This window comes from Triticum dicoccoides, chromosome 4A, assembly GCF_002162155.2.
Source record: "Triticum dicoccoides isolate Atlit2015 ecotype Zavitan chromosome 4A, WEW_v2.0, whole genome shotgun sequence".
Lineage (NCBI taxonomy): Eukaryota > Viridiplantae > Streptophyta > Magnoliopsida > Poales > Poaceae > Triticum > Triticum dicoccoides.
The window spans coordinates 647087495-647104475 of NC_041386.1; the positions used below are offsets into that span (position 1 = coordinate 647087495).

At 48.5% G+C, this 16981-nt stretch overlaps 2 protein-coding genes across 4 annotated transcripts; both read right to left on the bottom strand.

Annotated features, from left to right (window-relative positions):
* Positions 1-2234: 2234 nt before the first annotated feature.
* Positions 2235-6570, bottom strand: LOC119287674. Its single transcript, XM_037567262.1, has 6 exons — positions 6455-6570; positions 5822-5967; positions 5596-5654; positions 3725-5488; positions 3467-3617; positions 2235-3180 (listed from the first exon to the last, which is right to left on the bottom strand). The coding sequence occupies exons 2-6, from the start codon at positions 5877-5879 to the stop codon at positions 2525-2527; spliced, it is 2688 nt and encodes an 895-aa protein (XP_037423159.1). The 5' UTR covers positions 5880-5967; positions 6455-6570; the 3' UTR covers positions 2235-2524.
* A 5554-nt stretch (positions 6571-12124) lies between these two features.
* LOC119287676 (PHD finger protein ING1-like) lies at positions 12125-16969 on the bottom strand. 3 transcript variants are annotated; one of them, XM_037567264.1, is made up of 7 exons: positions 16767-16969; positions 14765-14836; positions 13495-13685; positions 13038-13098; positions 12805-12952; positions 12577-12724; positions 12125-12486 (listed from the first exon to the last, which is right to left on the bottom strand). In XM_037567264.1, the coding sequence occupies exons 1-7, from the start codon at positions 16792-16794 to the stop codon at positions 12376-12378; spliced, it is 759 nt and encodes a 252-aa protein (XP_037423161.1). In that variant the 5' UTR covers positions 16795-16969; the 3' UTR covers positions 12125-12375. The 3 variants fall into 3 exon arrangements, with proteins under 3 accessions (XP_037423161.1, XP_037423162.1, XP_037423160.1); XM_037567265.1 differs by lacking the exon at positions 16767-16969 and adding an exon at positions 16522-16540; XM_037567263.1 differs by lacking the exon at positions 16767-16969 and adding an exon at positions 15493-15643.
* Positions 16970-16981: the final 12 nt, after the last annotated feature.

Genomic DNA, 16981 nt, shown 5'->3' on the forward strand with positions numbered 1-16981 from the left:
CACACCACCCCGCATGTATGAGGGCCGGTGCGACGCTCTAGTGGCATTGCTACCCCCAGGGCCCCGTCCCGCCTAACCCTGGAGCGGTTGACCACGAGATCTAGCCCTTTGACTTCCCACAGACGTGCTTTGACCAGTGGGCCTCTCCACCCGGTTGTGTCAGGTCAGCACAGAGGGACACCTGGGAGCAACATTCGGGGCCAAACCGACAGCTACATCCCCTCCGTGTAGACCCGATGCGTCCGTTTCCCCCCTTCAGGTGCCGGCGGCGGCGCCGTCCGTTAGGGGGACCACGCCCCGGAGATGTGTGCCGCCTCTTCGGACATGCCACAACACCACCCGGTTGTGGTAGGTCATCCGATATATATAAACACTTGGAGCAAAGTCCCCTTCGTATAGACCCGATGCGGCTGTTCCCCATTCCAGTTGCCAGCCGGCGGCGGCAGCGTTCGTGAGGGGGGTCACACCGCTCTGTACAGAACCGAAAAATAATGTATGTATGCTTATTAACACATACGGTATGTAAGTTAGTTAAATAATAATAATAAAGAAAACAGTGAAGAAAAAGAAAAAAACTATATGTATGGTTATTAACACATACTATATGCTTATTAACATACTATATGCTTATTAACACATACTATATGTATGCTTATTAACACAATCTATATGTATGCTTATTAACACATACTGTATGCTTAATAATAATAATAATACTATATGGAAAAAAAGAAGAAAAAAGAAAAAAAAACTATGCCGTCGGCATAGCTGCGGCCAGGGCAGATGGACAGCGCCGCGGATCGATGACGTGTCAGATATGCCGACGGCTGCCGTCGGCATAGGTCCTGGCCGGTGCGCTCTGGATCGATGACGTGTCACCCGTATCTATGCCGACGGCCGCCCGTCACGGCCGTCGGCATAGATTTGACGTCGTTAGCCGGCCGTGATGCCCGTTGTCGGCGGGCCCGCATCTATGCCGACGGCCTATATATGCCGACGGCAGCTGTAGGCGTAGTCTTGGATAAGCCGACGGCTGCTGTCGGCGTAGACGTGGATAGCCCGACGGCCATTGTACGCCGACGGCCAGGAGCTAGCTGTCGGCATAGCTCGGACAAGGCCGACGGTAGCCGTCGGCATATATTTGGCTGTCGGCTTAGAGCCCTGTTCCGGTAGTGACAGCACTAGTCATCGAAAGCAACGGGCCAGGCAGGAGGCGAGCTTCCAAGAAGCAAGAGAGAAGAGACGAGAGAGTCCCCTGCTGCATAGAGAAGACAAGTGTAAGCCAGTTAATTAGCGGAGATGCCTTGAGATCAAGGCAAGTGAGTACTCGAGTCGAGCCCGCCGAAGCAAGTAGTACGTAGCCTTTTTCTAACTGAACCGAAGAAGAAAAATAACCAGGGCTGCACGTTGCGCTGCACCTTTTTGCTGCCATTATTTTGTTTTGCAGCAGAGAGACAGTTAACCACTCACTGATGGTGCATGCATGGTTAGTTGCCGGCTTGTTGCACCTAAAAGATGCAGGCAAGTTGACCGGCAATGAAGGAAGGGAGGGCAGCTCCGTGGCTTCCGCTGCATCATGCATGGCCTGCGTGGATGGAGTCCAGCGACCGGAGGTGGACGCGCAGACAGCCAGATCATCTCCGCAGTTCATCTCGTCTCAAAGACCACTGCATCGTCGTCTGCAAAGCTGGCACAAACACAAGTCGGCAGTAGTAGTAGCAGTAGCATAATTAGCTAAGCACTTTGGGAGGCTAAGCACTTTGGCGTTGGATCCACAAAACAACTCAGGGATGCCCATCATCACCTCAAGAAGAAGAAGAAAAGGCTGTTATTCCCCAGGAATGTCAATGCACTTTGGCGCTTGCCACGCCATTTTTAACTCACCCTCCTTCTCAGATTCAGTGCAGTGCAGGTGCAAGTTGAGTACTACTACTAGTAGGTGGAGGGAGGACAAGGTGAGCAGTAAACAAAGTGGAACAAGAGGTGGTGCCTTGGACTGTTGTAGCCTCTCAAGGAAGGAAGCACATGGGCTATCACACAGTCGTTAACAGTAGCAGCAGCAGCACTTGTTAGCATAATACACTACCAATACAGACAGCAGCACTTGCTTGGGAGCTACTGTAGTAGTGAATGTATAAGCCCACCTGCAAAGAGTCCTCAGAGCTGTCATCATCTCTCGTGCATCCATTTATCCCCTGTCTTTACACAAAAAAGTGATAACAACTTGTGGCAAGGATTCTGAAACGCATCTGTGTTCATTCATTCATTTCATGACCATTATTGCTGTAGAATAGAATGTATCAACTGTAACGGCATGTGGCGTGACAGAGAGAGGGGAGTGGGCACGCACGCACACTTGACCGGAGCACGGTACAGGACAGTCAAGAGGTGGCAGCCAAGCATACACACACACGCGCGCCGGGCCGCAGCAAACGGTCTCCACCAGATCGGGAATAAAAGCCACCGGTGGACACCACCGCCCACGAGCAGAGCAAGAAAATAAAGGAGGAGGAGCATCCATCCATCAACGGCGGCCGGCGAGCTCCGACAGCGCCTCCTCAACGGCCTCGCCCAGGACGTCCCCGCATATCTCCCTCGCCATGTCGTCCACCTCCAGCCGCAGCATCTCGGACCACCCCCTGCCCGCGATCTCCTCGCCGACGACCCGGTCCGCCGCCGCGACGCCCACATTGTCCGGCAGCCCGTCGCACGCCTCGCCGTCGGCCAGCCAGCCTTTCACCAGCCTCCACGCCGCGTCGCCCACCGGCTCGTCCCGCCGCGACACGCTGGCCACGACCGGCCCTGCGGTGCAAGGGTACGCGCTCCAGAGCGTGCTCTGGCCGATGCCGAGCAGCGCGGCGTTGACGGAGTCGATGAGCAGCCTCTGGCCCGACCGCCGCTCCCTGCATTTCGCGTCCTCCACCTTGCGCTCCAGGAACTGGTCGGGCACGGTTGGAGCCAGAGGGCTGTCCAGCGAGTGCCACCGGGCGAACACGTTGCCGGTCGCCTCGGCGCAGAGGCCGGCGGATGACAGGATCTTCTCGACGAATTCGTACCGCTCTTGCTCGTGGGAATCGTCGTCTTTGCTAGAGCACGGCGCGGCCTCTTCTTCAGAGGAGGATTCGTCCCATGATAACGTCCGCGCGACCGATCCGATCGGAAGACACCTTGATAAAGGTTCTGCAAGCAAGATAAATGTTGAGATTCAGACAAGGGACACTGGCATAGCCTAATTTTATTCCACAATAAAAGCCTAGGGTGGTGCCAATAATGGTTAATTATGAGGCACAAAAGTTAATCATACTTATTATCTTTTATGGCCTGCCCACAAAGATTAAGTACACTTTATTGGTACTTACTGCCACCCTACCACTATAGCCTGCAGTTTTATGTCTGTAAAGGTAAGAACAGTTAACATGCCAGATTGGCAGAAAATTATCACACGACAGACATGGTAATGTGTTACCTTGTTTAGCGGTAATTGCACTTTCTGATGAACTGGCAGACTTTTCGTTCCTATCCTCAAGCAGCGCGTCGAGAACTGATGTTGGACTGGGCTCATCAAAATGTGAATTCCGAATCTCAAATGAGTGTGTTTTCTCAAGAGAAATCAGAGCCTGCAAAATTATCCGTCCAGGTTAACAAATCTACCACATTTATGTGTTAAAAAATCTATGTTTACATCTAGTAGGTAAACAAAAATGTAGAAAAGAAAGTACTGTACCTTAGAAGAAGAAAGCGCCTCTGATTCCTTGACCGGAAGTACTATTGTCGCATACTGATACTTATCTTCTAAACTCTCTGAAGCAACATCCTCTTGTAGGCCGGTACAAGCTGACCGTGATACACCAACCACTACATCACTGTCCACAGGAACTCTGCCATTCAAGCTCCCCGAGGGAGATGTGATGAGCTTCTCTTTTCCGGCTTTCCTACGCATTGAGAAGAAGCTTGAAATCTTTCCCTTGAGAGATGACTTCCCATTCCTAGGCTTGGCCGCCTCCTTCGGGGCTGTGGCTTCTCTATGTTGAGAATCTGAAGATCTAGCGTCTAAACGCAGGCTGTCAAAGGCTGATGAAGAGACTGGAACAGATTTTGACCTTGAAATGTTATTATTGCTGGAGCTTTCTCCTTCCGCACCATCAACAGAGCAATTAGATGGTACGGCGACTCTTTGTTCGTTGCCACACAACTGGCTGCCGCCATTAGTGGCCACCTGATCAACAACATCTTCTTTCTTCATATCAGACATGGCAAGCATTTCACCGAGCGTGCTCAAGCTCCTTCGCATCGGCACCTTTTCCCGGATAATCTCATTGGAAGATGCACTTGGCCACCTATCAGAGGCATGCTTCTTACCCTCCCTAGCTACATGTGCCTCAGGAGAGCAAGAAGCATGGCTTAAAGATGAGCCGAAATAAGGATTGCTAAACCGGTAGATGTAATCCCAAGAATGGCATGATGTTGGGCTTCCAAGCTCCGAGCCACTGAAGCTACTGCGTCCTTCTTCAGCGCGATCATAGTATGATCTATCTCGCCCGACCATATTTGACTGTATGCCACCCTGCAAACACTCATCATGCTGGTGACACATGCCGTGTGCTGACCAGTGTATCTCATCACTCACATGCCTTGATACAACAGGAGCATCAGAATCATCAGAGTTACCATGACCATTTTGTTGAAACTGCTCTGCTGTGGTGATTGCGGAGGTAGGTTTTAAGACCACTATCCGAGTGTGCTGTGGACGCCTTTCTGCTCTGGCATGACCAGCATTGGGCTTCCTACAAAGATTGCTTTTCTCTGTTCTACTCCCATGAACTGCATGGTTTTGCTGCCTTTTAAGTGCATTTTCGCTCTTCAGCTCCACTGATCTGGCAGGCTTCAACACGGTTATTTGCTTCCTTTGTGGTGACGTTGGCGCAGAATGGAACTCACCAGATTGCTTTGCGAAGAGTGAGTTGGGTTCTTCGAGAAACTTGAGAAACAAGTCCCTGTTTGAATTCAAAGTCTCCAGAGCATCATGGAATTCTTTCGATTGGAGAAGATTCTCATGCGAGGCTAGCTGCTTTGCTTCAACAAACTTCTGCCGGACGAGATCCATTCTTTTCTTGTCATGATCTTCAAGTGGCCTCCCTCCGCGTGAAGAATCGTCGCTCAAATGCTCACACCTTTGTGGCTGGTATCCCACCTCATAGACATCCTTATATTCCACATTTTCAACAGAGCCTGCATGCTTGTCGAACGACATTTGGTTGTTGACCCTTGCCATCGTGGTTGATAAGTGGCCCTCCGGAGATCTCCTCCTGCTTGAAGGCTGAGCAGGCTTGGGAAAGGCCACACCTTCGTCGAGGCCCATCAGCCTTGCTATAACATTAGTGTTCTTCTGATTTGTGTCCCCCTCCTTCGCCATCTCCTGCGCAATCAGCGTCTTCATGGGCGTGCCGCCGGATCTGTCCGACGAGCTCCTCCTCATGCTGCCAGTCACCTGCGCCACACATGGATCAATCATGCAGCGATAAGCAGACTGTAAAAAGCTGAGATTTGACAGTTTGACACTGAACACAAAGACCAGTATGAAAAATATGTGCTCACCGTGGACTTGAGATCGGCGTAGTCCTTGCGGTCCGACTGCGTTCCTCTCACCGGAGAACCTGCCAGGAAGGAGGAGATCCATAATTAGGACACCTTCCACTAACCGAAGAACAATCATACAAGAGGCCATCTCATCTCATCTCTCCCCCAGCGAAAAATCATCGGAGAGTTAACCAATCATGCATCCGAAAAAATCATGGTCAGCTGGGTCGTTGCATGACCTTACCATCTCTGGCGGCGACCCTGGCGCTGGCTCCAGCGCTCAAGTCGAACAGATTGATCATTTCTTTATTCCTCCAACCCACCGCCACCAGCACCAGCAGCGGCGACAGCTAGCTGCGGCGAAAATCGCCTCTATTACGGCCAGTGTGCCTGGAGAAGAAGAAGAAGCGGAGCAGAAGTGAAAATGAGTCAGGAAATACGAGAAACCGTGACATGTAACAATTTTTTAAAAAATAAAATCAAAAGCAAGCGAGCAAACAGAGGCCGGAGATTTTGGGCGGATTAAAAGCTGACGCCGGAGCTAAAACTGTGGGGAAGGAGGAGAGAATTTGAACGCCGAGGAGGAGGCCGTGCGGCTGCGGGCGTGCCCTGCCCTGCCCTGCCGCTCGTGGCCGGGAATAGTAGGAGCAACAGCGCGGAAAAGGCAGTAAAAAAGGAGGTCGAGACGAGACGAGACGAGAAGGGGGCGGGACGGCGACGGCCAGCGAGATCCCACCGTCCCCTCCTTGGCGCCAATTCCGCCGCAATTCCGCGACGGCGAGCAGCGCGCCCGCGGAGGGGCCGGCCGGATCAAGCGTGCCAGGGAGGAGGAGCCAGCGAGGCGAGAGGTGCAGAGGGCGGGCGAGGGCGTGCGTACCGGTTCGGCAGTGTGGAGCGGTCGACGGCGGCGTCCGGTCGGCGGCAACCGTGCCCCACCGGCGGTGCGGTGCGTGGGGAGGGAGGGGGAGAGCGAGCGAGCGAGGCGTGGTGGGGTGGGTGGGGGAGCGCGCGTGCGTGGGTTCTTGAGCTTTTGTATCGTAGCGGATAGGAGAGGGGAGACAGCGAGGGGGGGAGGGGTTGGTTGTTGGATTAACGGCGCCGAGAGGAGGAGGAGGAAGATCGGAGGTGAATCAAAAGGTGGCAGCTCCATCACATAAATAAAAAGAAAACAAAAACTCCCCCTCAACAAAAAAAAACTCACAGTGTGTTTTTTCTTTAACACAGTACAAACGTGTATACACTTATCCCTATAAACGCACACACGCACATCATACCTCTATGAGCACCTTCCAGAGACTGAGCCGGCACGTCATTTTGAGATTTTACAAAGTCAGCGTAGACGCCTTGTAGTTGACGGGAACGTCTCCTCCGCTGTTTTCTTAACCATCCAACCACGGTTGGTTCGTAAAAACTCACCATGTCAGCATTACAAAATGCGATGTGCGGTACAATTCAAAAATTGAATTAAAAAATAAAAAGGTTTTGGCGTCTACCCATCCTTCCTTCAATCATGGTTTTAATTTTCCACCCTCCCATTTCTTTTCCTGTTTATTCATCTTTCATCTTCTTCTAAAAACCGTCTCAACTGGTCCATCTCTTGTGAACCAGCATCTGGTTTGAGGTTAGAAGGAGAATGGCATCCTTTGTCCACCAGAGTTTAAGTCTCAGACTTAGATGTTGGCGCTCGCATTTTCCGGTCGATGTGTGTTCAGTGGAAGGAGATGTCCCGTCGACTACGAAAGACATCTGTGACGACTTCATCAATCTCAAGATGATGTGCCAGCTCGGTCTCTCGGGGGTGTTCATAAGGATAGGGTGTGTGTGCGTGCGTTCATAGGAACGAGTGTATGTGCATATATATGAGCGTTTGCGCGCCTGTACCGCGTTCCAAAAAAAAAAAAAAAACCCGGGCCACCTCATATTTCACTTGCCGAATTGTTGTTCTTCTTATAAGTCGATAAGTTACAATGAAATTAAAATACTATTTTTATGAAATCGCACTAGTTTAATGTAGGCATGTAAATCATGGTCTAATCTACTCTAACATTTATCTATCTCTATGATGTATTGCAACACACTGTCCATCAGTGCACGAATTTAAGACGTTGTTTAAAAAGTTAGGACATGCTGCTCTCTCCGTGTGAGGAAAAAGGATGTACAGTGCTCTCATTTTTCTGATGTAAAAAAGCAGTAGTACTATTGATAGTACGTACAGTACCTTTTATTTTCACAAGGGTATTGATAGTACCTATTTGCAATGTACAGTACTTATCGGTGCGCTCAGTGTCTTCCAGGAGGAGGAAGACGCCGTATTTGGTTGATCGGATTCGTATGAGTACGCCTTCTTTGCCCCCGAAGGAGACGCCTCACCTCGCGCTCACCGGCTGCTTTGTAGAGTAGCGCCCTCGCTTGTACGCACGCACGCACGTAGCTCTCGAGTATCACAGAGACCAGTCGGGGGGTTCCGGACGCCGCCGTACACGCCGGCCGGCGTCAGGAGGCAAGTGGTCACGCTTCCATCAGGATGATGGATGCTGCGTGAACGACGAGGCGGCAACAAGGAAAGGAGCTCGCGTTGCCCATCATCGTCGTCGTCGTCGCCCGCGGGCCGCGGCCTCCACGCGCGGGCGGCGTTTGCGCCGTGTCCTGTTGCTGTTCGCCTTTTTCGGCCATGGTCCTGACCGCCTTCCGCGCGGGGGTTCGGCTGCTTCCTCCCCACCGTGCCGCGGCCGCCGGCAGCGCAGCGCAGAGCAGAGGCAGAGGCAGAGGCAGCCTTTTACGAGGCCCGGAGACCCAGCAGCTCCCTGGGCGTGGGGGACTGGGAGTGGAGTGGAGGAAGAAGGGGGACCCGCGCGATCGCGGCCCGAGACGATGGCGGAAGGAACAGGCGCCGAGCTTTCCAAGGCCGAATGGGATGGGGACATTATCATCGCCCGCGTTCTTGTTGCCTAGACGGGCATGGGCGGCTGTGTACGCTACACGGAGCAGTCGGCAGTCGGCAGTAGGTGAAAATGAGAGGAAGGCCCGTTTCGAAAGAAGATAACGAGAAGAGGATCGGTCCATCGGACCAGAGGCAAGCGGAGTTTTTGAGCTCGAGCTCAAATGAGTCGAGCTCGGCGAACAGTAAAATCAGAAAAAGTCGAAAAAATATTTCAATAAAGACAAAAGTTTTACGTGCTCACATAATTTCATCTAGAAATCACATTCTTAAAAGTCGTGAAAAATAAAAACACAAATTGATGCTCCAAAAGTGTTGTTTACGAAGACATTTTGGAGCACCGATTTTGTTCATTTCGCCACGACTTCCATGAGTGTCTTTTCAAGATAAAATTTTGTGCGCATGCAGCCTTTTCTCCATGTTTTCACCTTGATTTTTTTTCATTTTCTTCTTCAGGTTTTACTGTTCATCCCGAGCTCAAAATGAGCTTGGAAGCATAAGATGGCTTTCGGGACTAGGGGGGAATTCGAGCCGAGCTGAGCTAGCTCAATTAACTTCTTTAGACAAGGGCTTGTGAAGTTGACCGCGCTGATGAAGCTGTTCTTGAGTTTTATTTCCATATTCCAAATCATGAGCTATCTATTTTGGGTATTCATAATGTCCATGAGGTGATCGCCATCACCTCTTGGTACTTGTCATTGGAAAAACGTAAAATAGTCCATAAAAAAGCACCCAAAATGTTAATCAGATTACTATGGGGATTTGTGCTTTGGCAGCAAACTATGTTATCACTAATTCCCCTAAGGCTATCATGAAGAAAGGGAGTTGGACCCGGCCGCATTTGGGTTTTGTTAAACTTAATTGATGCTTCTTTTGATGAAGACTTACTTAGAGGGTCACCCGATGCTGTTCTTAGGGACGTTAGTGGGAAATCCATTGCTAGTGGAACTGAAAATTTGACTGGTGTGTTGATGTCTTCTGCTGAAACTTTAGCGTTGCTATTCGGCTTGTCACTGGTGCAAATCGCGGGGTGTAATCGCCTTGTTATTAATTTTGATAACTTGAAAGTCATTGAGACTATGAAGAATGGAGGACGCTCGGCGGGAATACCGGCGGCAGTTTTTGATAATTTGCTCATTGCTTGTGATTTTTACATTGCTTGTGATTTTCCTATCACTAGAATTGAGCATTGTAATAGGGTAGCTAATAAATTTGCTCATGAGTTTGCTAGGTTAGCTAGATTATCTTCGAGTTATGATTGGTTTGAGGAATCTACAAGTGAAATTGTACACCCCTTAATAGACGATGTAGCTAATATTTCAATTAAATAAAGTGGTATTTGTTAAAAAAAACTTGTTTAGACAACGAGCTAGTACAACTAGCTAGATAAGAGCATCTACAACCACCCTAATATGAGGCCCTATACGCCCAAACGCGTTCGGACGCGCCCGCTCACAGTGATCAGGCCGTCCTCATTTCTCATTATCCACAATACGTAGTCTTATATGCCCGCATCCAAATCCATATAAACATGCAAACATAGATCATCAACGAGCCAATAGATCGAACGAGAAATATATACAACACGATCGAACTCAAAAGACATGGTTCACCTCGGGCATAGTTCATCCAACATAGTTTATCAGACCCAAAAGACACAATCTTTTGCCGGATAGATTACTAGATACAAGCTAAATTAACTAGAGGAGGAGGTGAGGTGGAGATCACCATTTCTTGGCCGAGCCCTTGCCCTTGCAGTCACGGGAGCGAAGGTGCATCTCTTCCATGTATGCGTCCGCGGCGGGAGGATCGTCATCGTCCGTGCTGGTGATGCCCCTTTCTGCCGCCGCTAAGATGTAGTTGAAGAGGCGGCGGATGGCGCATGCCTGCTCCTTCACGTGTCGGGCCCGTTTGTCCTTGGAGACCTCTTCCTCCCTCGCGAGGCGCTCTAAAGTTTTGAGCCCGAGCTGGAGCGCCTAGCATCGGTCTCCTTCGTGGTCAGCGAACGATGCATGACCTCATGGAGGAGCTGCTCCTTTGTGTCGACGGGGATGGAGCGGGCGTGCTAGTGAGAAGAGTCGGCCTCCGCCAAGGCCCGTTGCTGCTCGCGGCAGGCGACCCTAGCCTTCGACTTCGGCATTCACGCGGGAGGCATGGGCACGAGCACCCAACGCTGCCCGGGAGGAGCTGGTGCCGAAGAAAGGGGAGGGGGGGAGGGCCGCCCTGCTCCGGATTTGGAGCAGTGCAGAGCGGGACGGGCGAGCCTGCTGGACCGCATTGACATGACGGGGTTGGGAGGAGCTGGTGGAAGACACCGCGGAGCTCGAGCTCCCGCAGGTGTCCAGCTGCGACCGCGGGATGGCGATGCGGAGCGGGAGCTCGTTGTCGTCCAACACATCGCTACTGGAGCCGGAGTCCTTCACGAGGTCATCCCAGCCCATGGAATTAGTCTCCTGTTAGAGTTGTTGCCAGACCTGGCCATGGCAACGGCGTAGGCCATAGCCGGCTGTTTCGACGTGGCGGACACCTCCAGGCCTCCCCATATCTGCCCGGCTGTATATAGGGGTTGCCGGACAACCCATCCATTTTGGTTGGTTGTGTGGTCCGTGGTTGGATGGCAATTTTGCGTCCGGCCAGCAGCCAGGATGCCTCCCCGGGCGTTTGGGCAGCTATGAGGGCTCCAGTTGTAGATGCTCTAAAGAGCTACTTTGGCCAAACCCGTTATATAACAAGTTCATATCAAAACTTCAATCGACTCATGTAATTTGCGATCCAGCTTGATTAACTTGCTAAGCTTGTCCAAGGTAAAGTCTAGAAAAATTTTTGGTTTGAGAATTTGAATTCATTTTTTTCGGTACGAAAGCCCTTTGAATCAAAGAATTAGAACTACATTAAATATCTATCGAAATCCCCGGGGCGTTGTTTGTGCGGCCAGGATGCCTCCCCGGACGATTGAGCAGCTATGAGGGCTCCAGTTGTAGATGCTCTAAAGAGCTACTTTGGCTAAACCCGGTAAATAATAAGTTCATATCAAAACTTCACTCGACTCATGTAATTTGCGATCCAGCTTGATTAACTTGCTAAGCTTGTCTGAGGTAAAATCTAGGAATTTTTTTGGTTGGAGAATTTGAATTCAATTTCTTTCTGTACGGAAGCACTTTGAATGAAAGAACTAGAACTATACTAAATATGTATATGAAATCCATTCATAACCTCCCCCCACACCCACACCAATTCCTGCAATCCAAAGAGGCCCTTATTTTCATTCTAATATTTAATATGATGTTCAGATTATGACCCAAAAGGGCAAAGTATTTTGAACCCATTTTATTGATTTGATAACTTGCAAAATTAATACAAATTTTAGCTTTGCAAACATCGCCATGAAAGTGTTGCTAGGTGTATATGATACTTCGTATGTGGTTGGAATTTGGAAATGAAACCCACATACAGAAGGATAGATCGTCGAGAATCTAGTAGTAGGAACTAAGGCAACACAGCTTCGAAGCAGCTTGACTTTCATGACTATCAGGGCACCTACTGAACTAGGTTTGTTTCCACACGCACATAGCCGCATTTGCACAACGGTTCTCCTAGCCGCTGACAACATAACAAACAGTCAGAATATTGCAATCATTTCAGTCCCCAGTTCATCTCCCACACAAAAAGAAGAAATTCCCATGTTCTAAACGGGGCCACACATGTACAACACTCATCAAGATTGTCACAACATGTGCAAGATCACTCAAGCTACATCCAACAGTTGCTTCCCGGACAAACTAGGCGCCGCTCAGCACAACGGAATCGGACGACCACGGACGACCGAGCACCTACCTCCTAGCACGAGGACCATATGCATCTCACCTGCCCTTGCGCTTCTTTTGGAATGCGCTGCAACTCAGGCAATACCACTTCCCCCTCGGCTGCTCTTTCAATCCCACGCATCCAAAGTGGAACCACTCTATCTTGCACTGCAAAAGAAGCACAGGCGCGCTTTAAAACCAAGCACCGGTGCACGGAGCTCAGGAAGGACATGTGAAATGAGGAGAATGTTTACTTACATCAGGGTTGTCGCACGCGACCATCTCACCGTAGCTGACTTGGTTGCAGAAGCAGTACGTCGGTTCATTAGGATCGACAGGCAATTCTAAATCTATAGCTGGCTGCTCTATGGGGATCTCTGTGGGCATCTCCGTGGGCACCTTAGCCCTGCAAAAGAGAGTTGTGCTGTTACAATGAGAAAAATACAAATGCCTTGGTTCTTGATTCTACTCAGATGCAAAACATACTTCTTCCGCCCTCCTCTATTTCTTTCGCCAGCTCTTCCAGTTTTTGGAGCAGGATCAGCAGCTGCGGACCTTAAGCTACCAGCGCCAGCAGGAGCAGCTGAAGTAGCAGCAACAGCTGTATCTGCCGCAGCTGCAGCTGCCTCCTTTTCTGTTCGCCAAAACAAGTGGCACACAAGCACAGTAAGAGAAACATGTAAGGCAACTGCAGTGTCATGCAATCGGCACTACAATACCTAGTCGAAGTTCTTCAAGCTTCCTCATGTATTGATCAAGCTGTTGGATATGAGCGTCGACCTATATCACATTTATAAATCAGCAAAATAAAAAACCCGCATATGCACAACTCAGGAACACTGAGCAATGTCATGCGACATGCTTACACAGCACAACCTAGTAAGACATTAACTGCACATGTAAATTTCTCGACAAATGACAATTATAATTAAAACATTATGTCAGGCAGGTACGATGGCAGATATGTTCTGCTTGGAATATTAAGATATAGAAAGTGGCATGACTTTATTGTCAGTTGGGTGGAGGGAAAAAATGCCACAAATTGATAATTTCCTTATCAATAAAAAACATGCCAAACATTTTTTTACATAAAAAAAGAAAAGAAAAGAGGATCAATGATAATATCAAAACCATTCGTAGGTATCTCATATGGTGAATGAACTGAGAAACTTTTACCAGGTCATACGTTTGTGTGGCTAAAGCCACCTTCTCATCAGCAATCCTAACACAATGTTTCTGCTCCTCGATTGCCTCATCAGAAAATTTAAGTTTTGCTGGCTCATATGTTGTAATACTTCCAGATTCAAGTCCATGCTTAATGTCCTCTATTTCTTGTTGACATCGCTGCTCATTTTCCAGCTGCACACCTAATCAGGGAGAGGGGAGAGGAAGCCAAAGAACTTTAGTTCAACAAAGATTGCATGTCAGTTAAGAGAAATTAAGCTGGTTCACATTATTACACTTACTGCAACAACATACTAGCTCCACTCTTTTTTAACTCACACATCAACATGCTCTCCTGTATATATGCCTTTGACCATTACCTTGTCTATTTTACATGTTAGTAAACTTTCTTTAAAATATAAAGGGGCAGCCCGGTGCACGCAGCTCCCGCTTGCGCAGGGTCCGGGGAAGGGTCCGACCACTTTGGGTCTATAGTACGCAACCTTTCCCTACATTTCTGCAAGAGGCTGTTTCCAGGACTCGAACCCGTGACCTCATGGTCACAAGGCAACAGCTTTACCGCTGCGCCAGGGCTCCCCTTCCTTTCTTTAAAATATAAAGAGTGGAACTATTTTTTACGGCGTCTAAAACAACATTTGCACATGGCAAATCCAAACAATTTTGTGCATATCAGTAGCCAAATTTTAAAGTTGACTGAACACACCCTAAAAATATATCTAAAGAAAAGCAGAGGGAGTAAATAGCTAACATAGTGACAAATCTGGATATATCATGTATATGGCTTGCTATTATGTAGAAAGATTCATTTTCCGGACATTTGCAGGTTAACATGCCATGGCACAACCTAGATAAAATAAAACAAATATTCATCAAGTTTGGCAAGTGAATCCTAACCAGTGAAGATGATATTTAAATTGACAGACTTGCAAGTAGTAAATGCTATCAATTGCAGAACTATCTGCAATCCTGCAAGTTTTACTACTTACTTTTGTTGCATGGTCCTATTGGCTTGAAAAGAAGTAGTGCACAACAGTAATCACAAAGAACACAGTATTGCAGTCACAAGCTAGACATATAACAATATAATCTGTGCATCTGGGACTTTAACAAGCCCTTCGTTGTGCTCAAGTTAAGTTCTCAATTCACATAGAGAGAAGATGAAGAGTTTGGGTCAGTTGACAGATGCACATTCGGAGAAGATGAAGCAAATGAATCAGTTTGCAGTGGCAAAATACAATAGGGAATTCAGAATTTTGCATACCTTGCAAGCTTTTATCGAGCTCTCGCATTAATGAATAGTTCTTGTGCAGCATAGCTGGCAATGTTTCAACACCTGACAGCAATCAAACAGGATATCATATGTATGCATGCATTGATGTGCAGAAATACATCACAGTGATAAATTTACAATTTGAAGATATAAGTTAAATCAAGAAAACACAATACTAATTTAAGGCTAGAACCTTCGTCTTCGATTACAAAACAATCACTCTCCCATGTCCAATATTCCAACTATAAATTTTAGGTTCCAATCCGTCGATAAGTGCAAAGAAAGATGAGAGTGGGAACACAGTCGAGAACTATCACAAATCCAAAGAAAATGATAATACCAACAAGAAAAACAGAGTCGAGAACTATAGATAAGTCCAAAGAAACATTTGAGTTCAGATCTATAATCTACGTTATAGCCATGGCATTGTACACTAACATCAAAAAGTAATGAAACTAATCGTTCGTTTCACCTCCTTTTAACATATAGTTCAAAATAAAGCAAGTGTTAAAGGAGGCACACATGACGAATTACAGATTTGTAACACTTCATGAATTGAAAACTGAATAATTAGTACACATATAGCTAGCGGACGCATCCGGAAACTGGGGACTAATTCATGGGTAATGATACATCACAGGACAAGATTTTGCGCATGGTGGTGCTTGTGCCCTGGCGGCGAGGGTTAGGTTAGCCAGGAGCGGAGGAACAGCACTCACAGGCTTGGAATTTCTCGAGGAAGTAATCATCGTCGGCGTCCGGTGGATGCGGCCATGGCAGCTCCGCCAGTACATGGAACTGAGGCGCGCCGGGAGCAGAGGAAGCGGGGATCTCACCGGCCGACATGGGGAGGGATTAGGGTAAACAGAGGTCCAGACTGGAGATCTGATCCCCTTCTACATATAGTCTCCTCACCTCACCACGCAACCTAGTGGTTCTGGTGTGTGGGCTCCTTCCTCTGACAAAGCCCACGTGTGCGGCCAGACAGGCCATATGGCTATATGGACGCATTTGGGCCAATCCTAAAAATTGGCATGCCAAATTTTGGCATCAAACCAAGCATGTTCCATATGTATGCATGCATTGATGTGCAAAAATGCATCACAGCAATACATTTAAAATTTAAGAGACAAGTTGAATCAGGAAAATACGCCAATATAAGGCTAGAACATTATGTATTCCATTGGAAAACAATCGTTCTCCCATGTCTAATATTCCAACTATAACCTTTAGGTTCTAATCCGTTGATAAGTGGAAAGAAACATGAGACAGATTACCAACAGTAATACAGGTGAGGACTATTGATAAGTCCAAAGAAACATGAGAATGCCACAAGGAAAATTCAGTCGAGAACTATTAAAAAGTTCACATGGCACAAAAGGTAGGGTCACTCATGAAGTCCCTGGACAAAACTAGCAAGTTCATACTACGCTATAGCCATGGCATTGTATACTAGCATCAACACGTAAGGAAACTAATCGTTTCGACCCGCTCTAACATAGAGTACAAAATACCAAGGTTTTAAAAAGCGCTAGGCGCAGAGCGAGCATTTTGTCTCCGCCTTGCGGTTTTTTGACCAAAGGGCACGCTTAAGCGCTAGGCGTTTTGTCTCCGCCCAGCGCCTAGGCGTGCGCCTAATTTTTTCAGTGGAAAGTACAGCAAATCGTTCAAGGGGGCACGCGCAACAGATTATCCATTTATACGTCAGCAACACTTCAACAATTAATAGTAAAATGAATAATCAGTACCCTGCACACAGCTTTAGTCATGAACAGGTTCAGTTGGCATGGCATGAACAACGCATCTAGAAACCGTGGAGGCGTTGGACCAGCAGTAATTCACTAGCAACGCATCATCCAGAAACCGTGTGATATTCACGAACGTCGATGTTGCACGGTGGGCGGAGCCGCGACGTCCGTGCCCTAGCGCAGGCGGCGAGGGTTAGGTTAGGTTATTAGGTTAGTTGGCAGCGGAGGCAGGGAGGAGCACTCACTGGCCTGGAAGTCCTCGAGGAACCCCATGGCGTCGGAGGCCGGCGGCCGCGGCGCCCGTGGAACCGAGACGCGACGGGGGCGGAGGGGCGAGGCGGCCGGAGGGAGAGGGGGACCTCGCCGGCCGGCACGGGGTGGAGACAGAGAGGGACAGAGTTCCGGTTCGGAGATCCGATCCCCCACTTTTTTTTTTTGAGTAACTGATCCGATCCCCCAC

Coding starts and splice junctions, on each gene's coding strand:
- LOC119287676 (XM_037567263.1), bottom strand. CDS start 15,619: ATGTCGGCCGGTGAGATCCCCGCTTCCTCTGCTCCCGGCGCGCCTCAG. Junction 14,837..15,492: donor CCTCGAGAAATTCCAAGCCT/GTGAGTGCTGTT, acceptor GATTGCTGTCAG/GTGTTGAAACATTGCCAGCT. Junction 12,725..12,804: donor AATAGAGGAGGGCGGAAGAA/GTATGTTTTGCA, acceptor TCTCTTTTGCAG/GGCTAAGGTGCCCACGGAGA.
- LOC119287674 (XM_037567262.1), bottom strand. CDS start 5,879: ATGATCAATCTGTTCGACTTGAGCGCTGGAGCCAGCGCCAGGGTCGCC. Junction 5,655..5,821: donor CAGGGTCGCCGCCAGAGATG/GTAAGGTCATGC, acceptor CCTTCCTGGCAG/GTTCTCCGGTGAGAGGAACG. Junction 5,489..5,595: donor ACGCCGATCTCAAGTCCACG/GTGAGCACATAT, acceptor TGTGTGGCGCAG/GTGACTGGCAGCATGAGGAG.